The sequence below is a fragment of the Haliaeetus albicilla genome, chromosome 9 (genome assembly GCF_947461875.1).
Source record: "Haliaeetus albicilla chromosome 9, bHalAlb1.1, whole genome shotgun sequence".
Classification (NCBI taxonomy): Eukaryota; Metazoa; Chordata; class Aves; order Accipitriformes; family Accipitridae; genus Haliaeetus; species Haliaeetus albicilla.
The window spans coordinates 17,027,018-17,045,585 of NC_091491.1; the positions used below are offsets into that span (position 1 = coordinate 17,027,018).

Below are 18,568 nucleotides of genomic sequence, written 5' to 3' on the forward strand. Positions count from 1 at the left end.
TGCAGTGTCTGAAGGCAAATCATAGCTAACATATGTTTAGCTGAAAAACTGTCCCTTGTGAAGATACAGGGCAGGGGAAGGAGGAGCAGAAAGCTAAGTGTTTGGAAGAGAAGGTGTAAGAGAAGTATGTTCAGCAGTCAATTGTTATTATTCTGGGGGGAGAAGAAGATCTCATATGATCAGGTATAGCTGGTAGTGTAACTCTTGTCTCAGCTGACAAAGTAGAGGCTGCCCAGAGTGCTTTATCAGCCATTTTGAGACCTGTCAGACTTGTACCCCCATCAAGCTTCATAGTACAATACTTTTAGCCCTTCTCCTGGTCTCAGGCTGGCATTGGTGCAGCTAGAGAAACTGTTGGTCAACTAAGATAAAGTATTTTTGAATGGATAGGAATTAGGAAAGAGATGAAATAAAATAAGAGAAGGATGATGTGTGTGAGGAGAGGCAACAGCAGGAGCCTCGCTCCCACCTTCTAAGCAGCGTTGAGGACTCAGCTGGAATCAGCTGAAGTGGTAGTATCATCTCAGTTGTCACCTGGCAGGGATGAAGATACAGTAATATCAAAAGAGGTCCTGGGAGATGACAGCATCAAATGGTGGAGCACTGCGCCTTTTATGGGCTCTGGCAGTAAAGCATGCTTCTTCCTTTGTGCTTGACCTTTCATTGCAAACGTCACATTACAAACCTCAGAAAGCAGGAGAGTGAATGAATAGGCCATCTTCTCATTTCATTCATCAGTTAGGTGTGATTTCCAGCGTGCTGGCTTTGGTATGTTGAGATCTCAGTTTGTTTACTAGACAGGATTTCAGCAACGTCCTTGGGTGGCATCAGGAGGACTTCTTGTTTAGACTAATTCAGTCTAACTTCTGTTTACTTTTATGAGCATTTTCTCTGTAATATTTTAGTTTTTATAACCATTTATCATTGCCTTGAACTTTTTAAGATAAGTTTGCAGTATATATTTCAACAGAGTTACAAACAGAGCGAGCAGCTCTCTAAACGTTCTGGACTATTGGAAGCTGTCTAGCTCCAGTAGCAGAGAGATGCCAGGTTAATTTATGCTACAAAAAGCAGGATAAATTAACTGGTACCAAGCTTTATGCTGCGGTGGACAGACTTTGGTGAGTATCTGAACTAGTGAATTTCTAATTTCTATGCTGTGTGTAGCAGTGTGTGGTATAGATAACTTTCGCACTATGGGAGGTTGTGATTCTCTTTCTGACTAGTAGCTTTGAGGTCTGGGAGCCACCCTGAAGCGTTACAGGCAAGAAAAAGCAGGAGGAAACAAAATGTTTCTCCTTGTTTTCGTGCAAGTTTCCAGACCAGGCTAAACTGAGTTCTCAAACATGTGGTAGGCAGTGTGAGCAACTGAAGAAAGCTCATTTTATTTCTTCTTGTATTGCCTAATATATAAAATGTCCTGTTTATAGGTAAAGAAGTGTTATTTTATTTCTGAAGGGCAAATGTTTTAAGGTTTTCAGAGATTAGCATAAGGAAACCGAGCAGTTTATTCATTTGATACAAGTATTGAAAGAAGTATTATAAGAAGCAATGCACTTCAGCAAAGAGACAATGTAAAAGAAATATGTAACAAATGGGGAGAGAATTTTAAGGAATTTATGGCTTAATTCACATTCTGTCTGTGGCATCTTCCCTAAAACATATCAAAATGTCTGTCTGTTTTTGTTATGCTGTCTTCCAACAGGGTGTCTAAAAGAGGACATTTTAGGAGCTTCACATGTCATAAATTGTAGTGGCTCATGCTTTAGTCCAGGTAGAAACTGGGAACTCTTCACTTAAAAGAGAGGTAATTGTTGCAAAAGAGAAGTTCTTGTGATTGAATCCAAACCGAACATCTTGAGTGCAGGTTTAAGGCCATGAATTTTCTTGGATTAACACCACAGAGAAGTTCCTTCTCTAAGCAGTGAGGTAAAAGGTAGGATTTTAGGCCATGGTACATAGCTGTAAGAATGTTTCCGTCCCTTAACTCAATCTACGTTATGTTTTGCGTGCTCTTCAGGCTCATCTGTTCTGACAGAATTTGGGAAGCCTCCCAGCACTGTGTTACCACTGGTGTACTGTAAGTTGGCCTCACTGCTGGAGAGTTTTGGATGCTATGTGAAAGCAACAGCTGTTAATTCCTTTTAAAAAACAAACAAACAAACAAAAAAAACCAAAACAAAGCGCAAAACCACACACACTTGTAGCTTTTCTTATTCCTTCTAACTGTAGTTCAGGTTCCAGGAACTAAAGAGCTAACACTAAACTTTTCCATGTTTTGAGAACATAGATTTACTTAGACCACATTGCTAAAAAGTACATTTCCAGGCTAGTAATTGTTCTCTCAAATAAAATTAGAGGCAAAATAAAATGGGTATTAAAGTTTTTTTTCTTTTTTTTTTAAATAAAACTAAGTCAAATATTTAGAGTATTTCCCCCTATCCAAAACCTGTTACTACAAAAAAAATCATTGATATTTTACTTTGGAGGAGCACTGGATTATAAATGAAAACTGTAAAATGTCTATCTCCAGATTGCCTGATTAGAAAAACCAGTATACCATGTAAGACACTGCATAACTTTACCTTCTTTAATTACAAATCTGATGTGATTCTTTCTAAAATAGCAGATGTACCTGCATACTTAAGAGAAAGCAGAAGTGAGATAGAGAGGCTTTTGTATTCCCTAGTTCCTTGAAAGCTTAAAGTTTACACTAGATAGTGTCACAGCAGCATCGGGCATTTTGGGGCAAAATACTGTCCAATTGGAAAGCACCTTCCTCTTGGAATATGTTTTTTCAAGGTTTCAAATGCACAAACCATTATTTAAAGGAATTTTTATTAACTTTCTGCTTAAACCATTTGTTCCTTGCTTTTTCCCCACTAAGTGGTTATTGCCTCTTGTTTCACTAAGAATTTATGTAAGTGGCTCTTAAAGAAAGAAGATGCTTCTGTTTGGTTCTGCAGCCCTGTGGGACGATTATCCAAGGACTGTTCAGCTTCAGGCAGACAAATAGCTGAGGCAGCAGCAGTGATCCACATCAGCTGCCATCTTTTGTGGCCCCTTCTCACACGCGTTGTATGAAGCACTCTGAAAAGTAATGAGCTTATTGTGCATGCCCAGTTCAGTAGTGCTGCACCTCCACAGAAGCAGTTCAGTGCTTCCACAGGGTATGGTGCTTACTGTCTGCAGTCCCTGGGCTACACATGGACAGGAAAGCAGTTATACAGAGGAGGAGGTCCAAAGCCTGCTGCCCTCTTCTCATCCAGAGAGGAAAAAGGTGGCTTGCCTGGCTAAAAGATTACCACTGCTGAGTTAGGTAATTGATTAATAAGTGATTACTCCATTTGGGTTTAGAGTAAATCTTTTTATTTCCTCACAGTCTCATTGCTAAGTTGGAAAATTTTACATCTGATACCTATTCTGATGTTGTGGTTTGCTTTTTTTGAAAAAGGAAACACCATCTTGATTATATAATGTTTGCATCAAGCACATTGTATTTGAGTCTTGCAAGTTTTAATAAATTTAGCCATGTAATATTCTAGTGGGGAGAGGCGATACCACTTCAATTTCCCATATGGGGAATCAAGACGCATACTTCTTGTATCAAATGCACAAAATCACACAGGGCATCCCCAGGGGAGCTGGGAACTGAGGCAGGTGTTGCAAGCTCCAGGGTAGTGTCTTGACCTGTGGGATGACCACCTTTGCTGGTTCTTGAAAGGCAGAAGTGTGGCTGATAAAATAGGGAGGGCATGTTGTGTGCTTTTCAAACTGCTCTCTGCTGAGGCAGGTCAGAGCATGATTTTTGAATGTGTAGCTCTGTCGCTGAGGTTTTATTAAAAATCGGTGTTCTGGGAACTTACACCAGCGCTTTCTGTTCTGTTTAGCTGAAAGTTAACAAAATGGTGTTCCCAGGGCTGTGCTAATCTTCCTTGTTGTTGCTGGTGCTGATCAAGATGTCTTGGCATGGTCAAAGGTATTTGCAGGACATTAAAACAGGGAAAATGGAAAAACAAATTAAAAACTTTGGATTATCCTTTAAAAACTATGTTAAATGGATGAGGAAAAAAAAACTTAAAAGCATAGGTTGTTTAATACATAAATATGGAAAAATCTGATAATGACAGTTGTTACAGAGGAGATAAACATAAATTCTAAGATACCTTAAGTATTAATTAAATGGCCGAAGGCCAAAAGCTGCTTTCTGCTCTCAGCAGTGTAATCCCATTAGAGTACCAGTTAGAGTAAAAGGATCAGGATTTGGCCCTACATCTACCAGCCACTACCAAATAAGGCTGCTTGCAGAATTCAGTAGCAGAGTTGATGGGAATCCAGACACAGTGGGAGGAAGCTGTCATTCTCTCAGCCTCCTTGACACAAGGGTAAAAGATTCAGTTTTCTTCCTCAAGGTATAACTTTCACTTTCCCATGTCCTGAAGTTCTTGCACCAGTACTTTCTGCCGGCTTTTCCTTCCTACTTGGCCAAGATCTCCGTGACATTTAGCAGTATGGGAAGGATGGGGTGGTTATGATTGCGAGGATGAGATCTGCAGCTGTATTTTGGATGTGCTTTCCGTTACATTTGCTATTCTTGTAATAGCACTGATAGCACCTTCCCAACCTGATAATCTCATATCAAATGGCCCTGACATGCCGCTATGGTAAGTGCCTGGCTCATTCTGCCTGCAGGTGAAGTGGATGGGTGGGCTTAGACAGGCAACCCTGTTTTTTGGTAATAACTTGGCTCTGTCTGAATGAATAAGAGTGTTACTTAAGCTCTAGTGGTACAGGCTGCAGCATTAGAGGGTTCTGTGTACAATGCTGTGATTCGAAATGAGGTTATCTTGCTGCATTTCAGCAGCAGAGCCATGTGCTTCTGAGTTAATACAGGGGATTCTGTGGTGCTGGTGTGTAGCTGTGTGACAAGCATGTCTCAGAGCTGAAGGTTTCACAGCAGGTAACGTGTTTTGACTTTTTTTGTGTGGGGGGAAAATGCCCAAAGGAAGGGATGTAGTTGTGTATGTGTAATCTAAGAGGGTAGGAAAAAATAACGGCATATTTTTCATGTTTGTCTTTTAATGTATAAAGTTCACCTTTAATTAGTACCCTTAAAAATTTTATTCCATTCCAAAGTTTTCAGGTAGCTTTTAAACTGTTGCTTTTTTGGCTTTGGTTATCTCTGTGGATGGATTTGAGCCCTTATCTTCAGCTTTGCTATATAGTTTGCTGGGATGACTTGAGCTTTGTGCTCAGTTCCCCTCTTCTGATAAATGTGTTTGGGAAGGATGCCTGGAGCCTATGGAAAGCATATTGAGGGCTTAAGCAGTTAGCGTGCCAGGAGTTGTCCAGCTACTAACTCGTCCTGAATCAGAGTGTACTGGTGTGTTTTTCATTCCCTCCTCTAAGTAGCTAACCAGAGTATTCATCTATTTTAAGTACTTCGCTTGGAGCTCTCTAACTGAGCTCATTTTACCAGGGAGCTGTGTGATGATATGCTGGTGTGTTTTATTTCCTTTCCCCTATACATGCAACCTTTCTGCGTGCTTTCAAATTGTTTTTCTTAATTTGTTCACTTTAGGTCTATGAGCGCTTGTCCCTTTTAGACAAGAATTATTCACAATAGTAGCAGCTGAAAATGGTATTGAAAAGAAGCTGGTTCAAAGACCTGTTCTTTGTTTACTGGCTGCAGCATTAACTAATGAAGAATGAAGTGTTTAAGCATTTATCTGTGCCAAGGCAGGTTCTAACTCAAGCCATTTCAGTATTTTATTTGATAGAAACTCCTGGGTTTTATTGCTGATCTGGAGACTAAGTTTGCATTTCCTGGTTAGTGACATCTCAGCTATACTATCAACGGATCACTGCATGCTGCTCTGAATTCTGCTTGTCCTGGTAGTTGCAGAGAGGCTGTACCAAGACCTGTCAGCCGAGCTCACCCCTAGTCTCACTGGGTATGCAGAGTCCAGCTAATTCAGCAGACCTGGAGGTTAGAAAAGAGGGAGGATTGGGAGGATGGTTGTTAGGGGAGATTTTGCAGGCTTTCCCATGTGCTTGTATAGTGATCTGTGCTGTAACCTGATATGGGTGCTTCCCAGTTTATAAAGCATAGGTTATTAAAACAAAATGGTATTAAACAATGTACACTAAAAGCCTAGACAGTACCCTCTTCATCAGTGGAGAGCTCGGCTTCTGTTGCTGGATCATTGACTCACAGCCCTAGCTTCTATTTTGACATTCGATTCTTACAGCTGACCTCTGATTTTCTTTCCTTTTTCCCCTCTTCTGGAGTCCTTTTGTTGTAGTGAGTTCACATAATGTCTTGTCCTATTGATACCAGTGGAAGAAATCTTAATGCAGTTTTCACTTTCGCAAGATCTAAGTGCATTTAATGTAGAATTCCCCAACAGGACTACACAACCTGTAAATTCCTTGTGCTCCCCTATAGATCTGTATAGCTCTTTGTGTATCCCATACTTAGAATTGCTTTACTGATCCAGATTTCTCCCCTCCAAGCTTCCTGGAGTTCAGTTCCAGGGTGTGACCACTGTCTGGTGGAAGGATGTTGCTCTCGGATTAGCTTGTTAACCCCTAGCCTTTTGACCTTTCATGTCTTATTCTATGGGGTTGGTTAGATTTATTCCTGTAGTTTTTGTCAGATTTACTATATTTCATTTGATTTCTAAATAATTATTAGTTCTGTATTTATGCCCACAAAGAGCTTTTATGGAACCTTCTGCTAAAACTGTTTTACCCACAACAAGGTACAGCACTCCAGATTTGTACCTGCCCTAGCGTGGCAAGACTATCTTGCCATGTTTAAGTGACTGCAGATCTACACCCATCTTTTTTGCCACAGCTTACCTGAAGTCAGTGACTAGATAAGGTTGCTTGGTCCCTGGGGATCAGCTGCCTGTAAAGTTCCTTAGTAAGCATATATAAAGATAGCCTGTCAGTTCCACATGTGCTTTTTCATTTTGTTTTCTCCTTCTCTGTGCATTTGGTGCTTTTTGTAGTCAGTTACTTGTGCTTGGCATCAGCACCCTGCTCAAAGTTTTATAGTACATACAAATAAAAACAGTCTGTGCCCTGAAGTTTTTACATTCTGAAGACACATGGAAAACAGAGAAATCCAGATGCTGAGGACTTTGGTATTTGGGATTCTTTAGTTGCTGTTTAGATAGTTTTAAATTATTTTGCTTTTACCTTGTACACAGTTCTTTTTCTGTATTGGAAAGAAATGTCAGTGGAGCGAAATTCTTGTTTCAGATATGCCACGCTGAATAACTGCCCCTAAGAATATGTCTTGATTGCAGCTGTAAAATAGGTTGCATTGTTCTTCCTCTGTCTATATCGAACACAGTTTGGAGCCTCCCTGTGCCAAAGGACGCTTGCCAGCCTGACAGCTGAGTAAGATTGATAGTTGCCTTCAGTCTGGCTAGTAGGGTCTTGTTTTCCAGATTAGGAAACTGGTTATATCAAGGGCCCTACTTCCAAATGGGGCAAGAGGCTTACGCTTCAGGAAAGGATGGGCCACTCCTGTGTTTCACATAGTGAGCAGTACTAGGTGCAGAACAAGGGATACAGTTTGAAAGAGCTGAAATCTGACATGATTGTTCTTAACTTTTTACTAGAATTGTTCATGTTATCAGTATAGAAAGCATTTCATCTGTGTAGGCTGGCTCTCTGATCTCCTGATGTGGGTTACTGGATACAGAGACACCTCAGAGAAGTAATGCTGCAAAAAAATACGACCGTGTCATGCTGGTTTTGTGGGTGACTACTGTTAAATCGTTTGGCTGGTTTTTCTTATGAGGTGGGACTGTGTGAGCAGGAAGCAGTGAAGCACAAGGCTCTCCCTGTCTTAAGTCCTTAATTAAAGTCCTCTGAGTTGTTTGAAACCATTCCCACTGAGGTCAGTGGCAAAACTTTTCTTCCATCAGTTCAGGATTAGGCCTAAACCCTGCACCCATTTTGACAGGAGAAATCTGAGAACGTATTTCTCTTTCTAAATGTCAGGTTTTAAAAGGGGATGAGTTGGGGCAAGGATTGTGTATTGCTTGCCACAAACTGAATTTTTTTTCTGCAGGAAGTTGCTTTTCTTCAAGGCCAAGGATCAATAGTGAAATGCTAGAAATTGCCTAGGCCCTGCCTTTCAGCTGTCTAATCGTGTTCTTTGCAGAGACACTTAAGAGTCTGCTATCCAGTGTTGCTTTAAATTGTCAGTTTGTTCGGTAACCTTTTTTGCACTGTCTTGTAATATGATAAAAGGGGGTCACTGTTGAAACTATTAACACATTATTTTAGGCTTGATCCAAGAAGATACATAGTTTTTTCACAGTGTTACCTGCCCATGGAGTGCCATGCCACAGGACAGCACGCTGTAGAGAAACTCAGCTGGATAGAAAGCAGTCTGGATAGTTCGATCACAAACAATTTTTATATTTATCCTTGATAGGATGCATGTAATCAAACCTTATGATGTTTCAAGGCAGTAGCTTTTCCCATAGGATCCAATATGACACTAAAAATAGGTATAACTCTTTTTTTTTTTTTTTTTTTGTTATGGGAGAAGTAATTTCACTTTTGTCTTGATGAATTACATGCCTAGCAATCTGATCAGAGTGGATCTTCAATTAAAAAAGCTACAGAGAGGCTGGTGAGCAGAGATAACGGTTCAGCTACCCCCTTTTATTTCATTTGATGTCACTTTGCTGTCAGGTCCTTTCCCCAGTCAATTTTCTTCAGCTGCATTCCTCTGCAAGTAGCAAGTCCTTTGGCTGTAAAATTAAAATAGAGGAGGAGAAAGGTAGTGATGTCTGAATCATTTTATAAAGTCATCTTGATCTTATCTCCAGCCCTTTCCGCCCAAACCCACCAAACTCTTTACTGAGCTGTGGGCCTATAAATAGAACAGCTGCTCTCATGCAGAGTTGGGCAGCTCTGAACTAGAGGCTTGTTTTCTCTGAGCAGTGCGTGCATGCGAGAGCTTGCTTCTCACTGGCCTTTCATATTTGAGTTGTGTAGCTGTGAGGTTTTCTATTAGAGAGAGGCTGGCAAATGACATAAACTGCTACTTAGGGAGGGGCAAGGTGACCTTTGGGGTTGTTGCCTTTTGGTTTAAAAAAAAAAAAAAAAGAGGGTTCTGTTTAAAAGAGGGATGGAGGAATGCATGTCTTGTGCAGAGGTGAGTGAGCCCTGCTGAGGTGAGGGGAGCCGCCTGACGTGCAGCACTTGTGAGCCGAGCGTGGCACGCGGGAGCTGAGGGAAAGCAGAAGCGTTGTTTTCCTGTGAGTTACTGTTCTGGTGGTCTGTGCAAGAGCTTGAGTGACCAGAGTGCTGCTGACCAAGCTTGGGGAGTGCGGGGCTCTGGCTGACCCCAGTTTAAGGGCGTCTCTGAATAAATGTAGCAACAGAACTCTGAAGTCTCCTCCTTCAAGTTGCTATTTTTTGATCAGACCCCTGACTGCCTTGATATCTTTGGGCTTTGCATCCTGGGAGTCTTCCCCAGGATTTTTAATTCCTCTCTGACTTCGGTTCAGGGCTTTGAAGAGTTCAGTAGCTACTTTTTCTGTCTTATTTTTTAATTATGTGTGGTTTTGTCCAAGGAATGCAAAAGATCATTCCATGTTTCTGTGTTAATCTGGAAATCTCATGCCACTTTCCCATTTTCTTCCCTGTAGAAAGTGAGCTGCAGAAATGTGTGATTTCTTTAGCATGGTTATTTAGATGCTGTTGCTTTACATTTCTCTTTGATACTCGGGTGCTGGAGGTTAAACTGACTCATCAGGTAGACACATATATGTGTGTATATATACTCTAGTAGGACTCCGCAGAGTTGGGCAGTGTTGTTTGTTCCACTTGGCAGATGGGAGATGGAGACATGCAGAGTGAAAATTGCTTTATTTGGATCTTGTAAATAGTCTGTGGCAGAGTAGGAGCCTGAATGCACCTTTCCTGGTTCCAGATGAGTGTCTTCAGTTCTGGCCTTGCCTTCAGGGTCGTTTCAGCAAGGGATGCTGTTGGGTCAGTCACTGAACACCATTTTCTCTTACAGTGAAGCTTCAGATTAAGATCATGGCTGAGTTTCAGATTCTTTGCATAGTACCAGCTCTAAGTTAGTTTAACATCTTGTTTCTGGGTATCACTATAGTGTGTTTAACTTCCGGACCCTATAGCCAATCCCAGATGCCTTATGGCTTCTTAGAGTGTATTCCTACTGCTGTGTCCCTGCTGTGACTTGGGGAAGATAGGTGCCAAGATGTCTTTCAGCAACCACTTCAGAGTTGTGGGGCGCTGATGTGGGAGATGGGCATTTTTTGATACAAGATTAGTCTTCAATCGTGCATTTTCATTATCTCTTTTCATTCTGCTGGAAATACTGTGGAGTTCAGCGATTCCTGGTTGAACCAGGCACGCTGAGTTGGTGTTTGCCTGAGCACCGACAGGTATTTCTGCCAGTGTGCAGGTGGCTTTGTGAAACAGAACACTGTGAAACCGTGAGGTTTGGAGTTCGCTAGCCTTGGACTCAGCCAGGTTCCAGGCTGCAAGGTAGATGATGTTTCTTTTGGAGGAGATAAGGGAGCTTTTGCCCTTTTATCTTTCTCGCTGCAGTGGAGGACGGTATACAGTGGCTCCTATGGCCAGCAGCAATTTCAGATCTGGGGCTGTGTGGGTTTCCCAACTGGTTTGTGAGTAGAGGCATCACTGTGATGGTCCAGGCCCTATGATCTCTCAGGCCAGTTTGAGGATGGCTCAATCTAGCAAGAGAGAAGCATGTATTGTCAGACGGATGTTTCTTGTAGTCAGCATTATTTTCCAAGTGCTTTTTGAGGAAACTTCGAGCTTGGCAAGGGCCAATGTGTGTGGAAAGTATTGAAATCTGCAGCTGTTTCAAAAAGGAAAGACCCACATTAGAAATATATATAGCATTTATAAGCAAGTTCAGTGCCCTGGAAAGGATTTCTAAAATTAACTAAACCCTGTGGATCAGTAAGAGTATTTATTTTGTGCTCTGCAGTAGCCTGACAGCATACGTTTAACACTGTCTTTGTGAATTAATTGATACTCATCCGTGACCTGACTCTGTTATAAACCTGAGTTACACTGAGACCTTTGGTATGTTAAAGCTGTGTCATTTTCCTGACATCAAGATACAGAATAACCTGTCTTACAATATTGTTGGACTATTTGTTTCCTGTATTTTAACTGTGTGTTTATCACATTGGGCTCTCTCAGAAGAAGTGGATTCCCGGGGGCTGTTTCTTGGGGAGAGAAGTAGGTTTCTTGTGGTACTGAGGCATGACATAGCACTATTTGCAGTTCCTAGGCAATACCCTCAATCAGTAATTTGGGCATGAACCCTCAGCTCTGAATTTTCTGCCTTTTGTCTTTCTAAGCTGCAGTTTTGGAGATTATTTTCATGTAGCTGTTGATATTCAAAATCTGTCCTCGCTGAAGGAATCAAATGTATTTGATGAAGTAGAATGAAGTGCATGTGGATTAAATACATACCCCTATGTATGCATAGTATGTAAGTGAGCATATGGGACTGTGTATGCTGGTATGTCAATCTAGTTATAAAGCAGTTAAAGAAAAAAAAAAGGCAGTGTGCATAGTCAGTTTTGGCACTCCAGCCCTGGGAAATGGCAGCCAGCCAGAGAGTACTGAGGCAGGGCCAAGACTATCTGAAGAATACCAAATGCTGAAGTTGAATGTAGCTCCTTCCTCACTTTAGTTTCACTCTTCACGCTATGGGCCTGGAGCTTGCCAGCTCTGTGCCAGGTAGATGCTGGTAATTTCACAAGGCAGAACTGGAGATAGGGACAGGTATACTGTGGTGTGTATGTGCTTGTAATCAAATGCCAATTAAATGAAAGGCACAATTACCTGCGACTAAAATCTGACCTCAGTGAGTTTAACTGTTAACGCTTCCCGAGTCACTGTTAAGACTTTGAAATGCTCATTCAGTCATAAGTTATTTTATCTTCTTTTGGTATCGTGATATCACTGGAGACAAGGATAAAACCGCACCCCAGTGTGGATTATGGATTGTGACGGTTTAATCTTGTTAAATTTGCTCACGTATGTTGAATGAATTTGTTAAGCACTTCCAGCAGAGGGCACTAAGATCATTGAGCTCAAACTTCAGTCTTTTTTGGTATGGATATATAGTGAGAGAGCATAAAAGATGCCTGTTACGTAAAACGTATGCTTCACCCCTCTCCTCTCCTTGTTTTGTAGACTATCATAAAAGAGGGGATGCTGATGAAACAGACCAGCTCCTTCCAGCGCTGGAAGAGACGATATTTTAAGCTGCGAGGACGAACGCTCTACTATGCAAAAACTGCTAAGGTAAGGTCTTGATAATACATACAAGTCCAAGGGAAGAAAATAAGTGGTGGAGCTTTGGAAGCAGATGTGTGTCTGTGAGAAGGCAGCCCTCAGTAGAGAAAAGAACATGTGCTCTGTAAACCCCTGTCTTCAGGTTTTGTAGCTACTATAAGATCCCTGTGTTTTGCCTCACACTTGGAAATCCTTGTGAAGTAAAGCATCGTGTGGACCCGTGCTACTGATTTTTCTACATTTTTTTCCCCCTTGGTACATTTTAGTAGGGAATGGGCTGTGAATCAATAGAAGCTGAAAAAGAAGGGTTAAAATATGAATGAAAAGAGGAAATGGAGAAGACAAGCAAGGCTAGAATTTATCAAATCAGAGCTGCCATGCATCTGGTTTAGCATGTTTCTAGTCAACGAGATATAAATCTGTCTCCTTTCACAAGAACAAAGCCTACAATTATTTTTTTTTAAATAATTCCTTAATAAGACTAAAGTCATCGTGGTCACTGACTGAAGACAAGGCAAGTGTGAGCCCCAGTATATGGAACTAGACTTCCGAGTCCTTCATGTTGGTTCTGGGCCTTTCCTTCAGATCACAAAAGGCAGTGATGGACTGTACTAGGCAGCCATACAGACATGTCCCACTGGGTCTGCTGCTTATACATTGGATTCAATAATTCATTGGGGTTTTGAATTTTTTCTTTCCAGTCCATTATTTTTGATGAGGTGGATCTGACAGATGCCAGTGTGGCAGAATCCAGCACTAAAAATGTCAACAACAGCTTCACGGTAGGATTTTTTGCGTTATTTTCCATTCTTCTTGCATCTTTCCCCCACATCTCTCCTCCTTTGCAGAGTTTAAAAACATCTGAACAATCTTCACAGCCTCTTTCACCAAAAAAAAAAACCAAAACCTACAGTTATTTTTCCTTACAAAATCATAACTCATCTCCATGCACATGGGAAAAACCTTGGGTTACTATGTATAGTGCTAAAACTTTACATTCAGGAATTTTCTTACCTGTAAGCTGGGAGGGGTTGATAAAACCCATTTACACAGTGGGACAGAAAACATTGTTCTGCTGAAGGAGTTAGGGGTGATGTTGATGTTTATGCTGGAGATCTTGCTAAAGGAATTTAGTTTTCCCTTCAGGCCTTAAAATATGTAAACTTCTTTCTCTGACTTTATTTGTATGTGGCTGTATGTGTGTTTATATATGCACACAATATATAGTGACAAAGCAAAAGGAGGAACAAAAAGAAGTCGCACAGAAATAACTGTGGAATTGATTTAGGATACTTGTTAGATGTGGAATACGTGCTAAATATTTGGAATCTGGAAATGTGGTGGTGTCAGTGCTTCATTTTCTCCAGGCTTAGTAACTGGGAGAAAAAATGATTGTATTTCTCAGGCACAGGTGTTCTGCAAACTCCATTTTGGGGGAAATGCCTGGTGTGCAGAAAAAAGCTGTTAACAGCAGCCATGCAGGGTGAGTGTCAAGCAGCATTGCTGTTAGCCAGCTCCAAAGCTCTCACTAACCTCCATGCAGCCTCCGAAGGGCTCAAAAGGGAGGAGGGAGGAGAGTGTGGAGAAAGGAGGCAGTGTTGGTCTAAGGCAAGATGAAGGGGGGAGCAATGCAGGTGGAGGGAGGAAGCTGATCCTGTAGGGTGGTGACCAAGACTGAGCAGTGTGCCTTGTGCTGCAGCAGTAGTGACCCACTGCTTTCAACATCTAGCAAAGGTTGTTTCTGTTAATGTAGCTGTAGCTTTTTGCTTTGCAGTACCTGTGCAAAGCAGCTGTGGTGTCCACCCTATGTCCAGATGAAATTCCAACACTTTCTCAAAGTTTGAAAACACTTTCTGCATCCATAATTGGACAAGTAGGAGGCATATCTGGGTCTGATAGTAAATATCGATATCAGGTGTTGGCGTGCATACACAGAGAGAAGGATTCTGCAGTGATTTCAGTGGGGGATACATTTTCAAGAATGCGAAGTTATTTATCTTTTAATAAAGCATTTTTTCTTGGGTCTTGCTTCAGTTTTCCCATATGTAAATAAAAACTGATTTTTCAGGTAAACAAATGTACTGTTACTGTTTTGCTTCTTATAGTTGGAAGAGACCTAATCTCCCTCAGGGACACTATTGGCAAGGACTGGAGGAAATAGTGTGTTTGCTCTCTCAGATGGCCCCATCTGAGTCCAACAGTGAAGAGTTACTTCCATGACTATGGTATCAGGCTCTGCCAGTCCCTGCCTTCCCTAGAGGGTAAAAAGTATAGGATTACTTTGACACTCGCATAGCAAATACAGCTTGTGCTATCTCCAGCTGATCACTGTATCATGGGGCTCAGGTAAACTTCAAGAAAAACATTTCTGCTCTTAATTTCTATCTACTCTTTCTGACATGGCTTACAGAGGGGGTTGACTGTGGTTTACCATGAGCTATAAAAATACTTAGAAAATCAGAAGGTTGCCTAGTCTTGCTGCTGTTTGGTCTGCCACATCACTGCCATCAGTGCTTTGGATTCCTTGCAGTCTTGCAATTTTCTCTTGGTTTTGTTTGAGACCACTCTGCTTCCTCCCTGTATCTCCCCAGCTTGGTTCCTTTCTAAAATTCAGAGTTCTTTGATGCATATTTTTTCCTGTTTCAGATCAGTGGGACTGAGTTTTTATCCTAAATTAAATATCAGTGGGATTGAGTTTTTATCCTAAATGGAAAACATCCAACTTTTGGTGTTGTATAGCAGAGACAGTTATTCTGGAGTTTTAGATGTTCTGGTTTTCTTTTTGTTTCTGTGTTTTCTTCAATGGAGACTGGTAGTTCTGGATTTATGAAAGAGTGGTTTCTTTCTGAGGCAACTCATCCTCTGTCGAGGCATCTCTACTGCTTAATGTATAGATTCTGCAAGTCAGGTTGTGTGAATGACACTCCTGAGGTACTAACAAAGGAGGCGGGAAACAAAAACAGTAGATAAACCCCTTAGAGGAGCAGTGTGGATCCAAAGCAAAGAGGTAATAAGGGGTGACCAGTCAAAGGAGAAACTGGTGAAAGGGCAGTGAGGAGCATGGGGAGGCAGCACCATGAGAGAAAACCAGAGCATGGAGCCAACAAAGGTTATGTTGCATAAATAGAGGAATAAGGTTAAAAAATACAGCTGCCAGTAAACCTTTTACATAGGACATAAGTCTGACAGCTAATTTGTTTGCTGTCAGCAGGCAGGAGAGCAAGAAAGTGAGTGTTAAGATGCAGACCTCTTCCTCTGAAGAACGTGTAATACAGGTTCCACTGTTGCTTACTTAGTTGGTGTTGCATAGATTTCTTCAGTAAGTATATCCTGTTTGCAACAGGGACAGTTTTCGGGACTGCTACCCAGAGTTAATGTATATGTGACTATAGAATGGGCTGGGAGCATGTGACTAGGGACATCTTTGAGCTTAAGATGTTGTACAGCTCCATCCCCTGAGAGATGTAAGGAAAAGCTTTATGTTTAGCTATTGTTCCTTTAGGTCAGGCAGTGTGGCTGCAGAGTTATTTAGCAGGAAGCCTCTGGGAACAAATCATATAGCAGCCCCACACCAGGCCTCTCTCCTCTCAGGAGGATGGTAGATGTAATATTTGCTGGTTCTGTCACATCTCTGTCCTTGTAAGTCATCTGTCTACAAGGTAAATTCTTTTGCGATGTCTGGGCTGTGAGTGACTGGTTCTTTCCGTGTATACCTAGTGTATAGATCTCTCACCAGTGGATTTTCCTAGGGCTGCTGTCTTTCACAAGGTCTTAGAGAGGATCTGCTGTGGTACAAACTTAATGATAACCATGTTGTCCTGGTACTTCAGACCCATTTATTTTAGAGAGAGTCATCAACTTTTAGCCTGGATGCTTGCCATCAGTGTGTGCCTACATTTGTACTCCTTATGAAATAGAGATCAGCAGCATTGGATGGGTGAGGTCAAAGCTTGACCCTGACTTCTGAGCAGAGCTTTCCCAGCCATACCCTCAAAACCTCTTGTGATATCTTAAAAGCAGGTGATTTGGGATCACACTGGGCACATTGGGTATTCCCAGTGAGACTTCAGCTGTTTCCACAAACAGTTTTTTCTTGGACAGTGCAATTTCGCAGTAACTTGATTTGTTGATGTGCCCGCCTAGTACATTAGCCTGCAGTTGCTTTAGGAGCATTAAAACAAAATACATGATGAGGATGAGTTCCGTACTCCGAACCTAGAATAGCTTTTTCTTTAGATCATGCCAGGAAGCCTGGGTTTTGGAGATACTTCTCTCAAAATTTACCTGTGTCATAGACCTGAAACATCCAGCTTGCCCATTCTCCCCTGCGAAGCCCGTAAGGTTGGGGGGGGGGGCACCAATTGCTCTATTGTCTGTTGCTTGGGCCAACGCTTTGCCACCACAGCTATCCCCTCAAGAGTCTTTGAAAGGACTTTGGGTCATCTCCTTAGGCCCGTTTTGGTAAATGTTTTTTGTGGTGAACAAATTCTTACTCCTCAGGTTGCTGTGTTGGTGAAGATCTGCTCTTTTCTAGAAGGTGCCAACTGAATTAAGCCTACTGCCTTCAGTGTAAGTGGCAGAGATGATGGAGTGAGTCCTTACCGGTTCATTGACCCTTTCCTGCCTTGTGCCGGACTTGTATAAAGCTAAAGGGGGAAAAAATGTAAAATGTGTGTTCTTTAATACTAATAAAAAACACCTGTCATCAACAGGAGAGGGCCTGGGAAGGACATAAGATCTTTCCACGTACATATTTTGTTTCAATATGATTCTCACATGGTGCTTTTGTAAATGTTTTCCAGTTATTGCTAGCAAATGGTGGTGTGGCCTTTCACCCTCATTCAAGTAACGTGAATTACAACATTCACTTTCATTCTTATTCAGAGCTTTGACATCCCATAGGAGAAAGCTTGTCTCTGTAGAGAGAGATGTGTGCAGTCTGATTTCTTCTTTCTGACGCTTTAGTGCAAGTGAAGCTTGGTCAGAGCACGTTGTTGAGTGCCAGGAGCCATGCTCTTGACCCCTCCTCCCTAGTTAAAGGCTATTCTGCTGGAAGAGGTGGAGCTTGAACTCCTGAGCTCCTGTAAACCCTCATCTGTTGGGAAGTACCTCTCAGCTCAGCCACAGACAGGAAACAGCATATTATTACAGCCAGCGCCTGCGCCTCTGCTTCACTGCTGTCAGAAGGAAACTTATCCCAGCTCCTCCTTAAGCAGACAGCTAATAAGCTTGTGGCAAGTGGAACATAGTTCAGAAAGACTGGCCACAGAGGAGACTAATCCTATTAATCGCATGTCAAGCAACCTGTTTAGTTTTTTTTCTAAGAGAGTAGGCTGCTCTGGACACTAGTTTAGAAGAAGATTGCACGTGAAAGGTAAGAGCAGGAGTCCGAGTTTTCGGGACTAAGCATTGAGAAACATGGCACCTGTGCCAGCATAACAGATCATCAGGAGCTCAAGTTCTTCAGAGTAAGTTTGCTACAAGCTCCTACTGTTCAGGTGTTCTCTCCTGTGTGCATTTATGTAGATAAGTTCTCCAGAATTGGGGTAAAGGGAAATGTGCCTGCAGTGCTGTAATGCTGCACCCATTAGTTAAGAAATACTGTTTATTAACTGATGATTCACCCTGACCAATGTCACAGGAGAGAGGAATTATTGAGATTAGAGTAGTACCTCTCTCTCAGAGCACTTGCATGACTGGAGGCGACAATGGTTATGGTAGGTTGAGGAACCTGGAATTGCTGGTGCTACTGAATGAGAGCATGCTGTCATCTCTAAGCAGCATGGATGTCATTCTTCAGCTGTACCGAAGCCTGAGGTGTGCTACAATTTTTTGTTATTACAGCCTTGTTACTTAGTACTGACTTTATTCAGCAGCAAAGATGCCAGTTTCTGTCTTGTGAAATTTTATGTGACTTGTCTGATCTCATTCAGACTGTATATTTTTGCTGTGTTGTCCCAGGGCTTGTTGGCGTTGTGGAGAAATAGCATGAATCTTCATTTTGGGGTAATTAACCTTTCCTAAAAACACAGGGCAAAGTGCTTGAACTTTAACAAAAGGTAAAAAAGTGCTGAGGGTGCTTCCTGATGGGGAGAGTATGTTGTTGATGTCTGCAAATTCATTTCACAATGAAGTGAAAGTGCTTTTGCCTCTCCGGTAACTTCATGTCAAGTTGAATTATTTGTACTAGTGCTTTTAAGTGAAAATATATCCTTTTTGGCTG

The 18,568-nt window shown here is 41.7% G+C and overlaps 1 protein-coding gene across 7 annotated transcripts in view; it reads left to right on the forward strand.

Moving 5' to 3' along the window:
* Window positions 1–18,568, forward strand: part of DGKD (diacylglycerol kinase delta) — a 61,805-nt gene that overhangs the window by 3,733 nt on the left and 39,504 nt on the right. For 3 of the 7 annotated variants that reach the window (XM_069791913.1, XM_069791915.1, XM_069791924.1), the window contains exons 2-3: window positions 12,244–12,354; window positions 13,047–13,127. In XM_069791913.1, the coding sequence (XP_069648014.1) occupies window positions 12,244–12,354; window positions 13,047–13,127 (192 nt within the window). Of the gene's footprint in view, window positions 1–12,243; window positions 12,355–13,046; window positions 13,128–17,482; window positions 17,814–18,047; window positions 18,163–18,568 lie in introns of those variants that run through there. The other 4 variants (XM_069791914.1, XM_069791920.1, XM_069791921.1 and 1 more) reach the window with 4 other exon arrangements.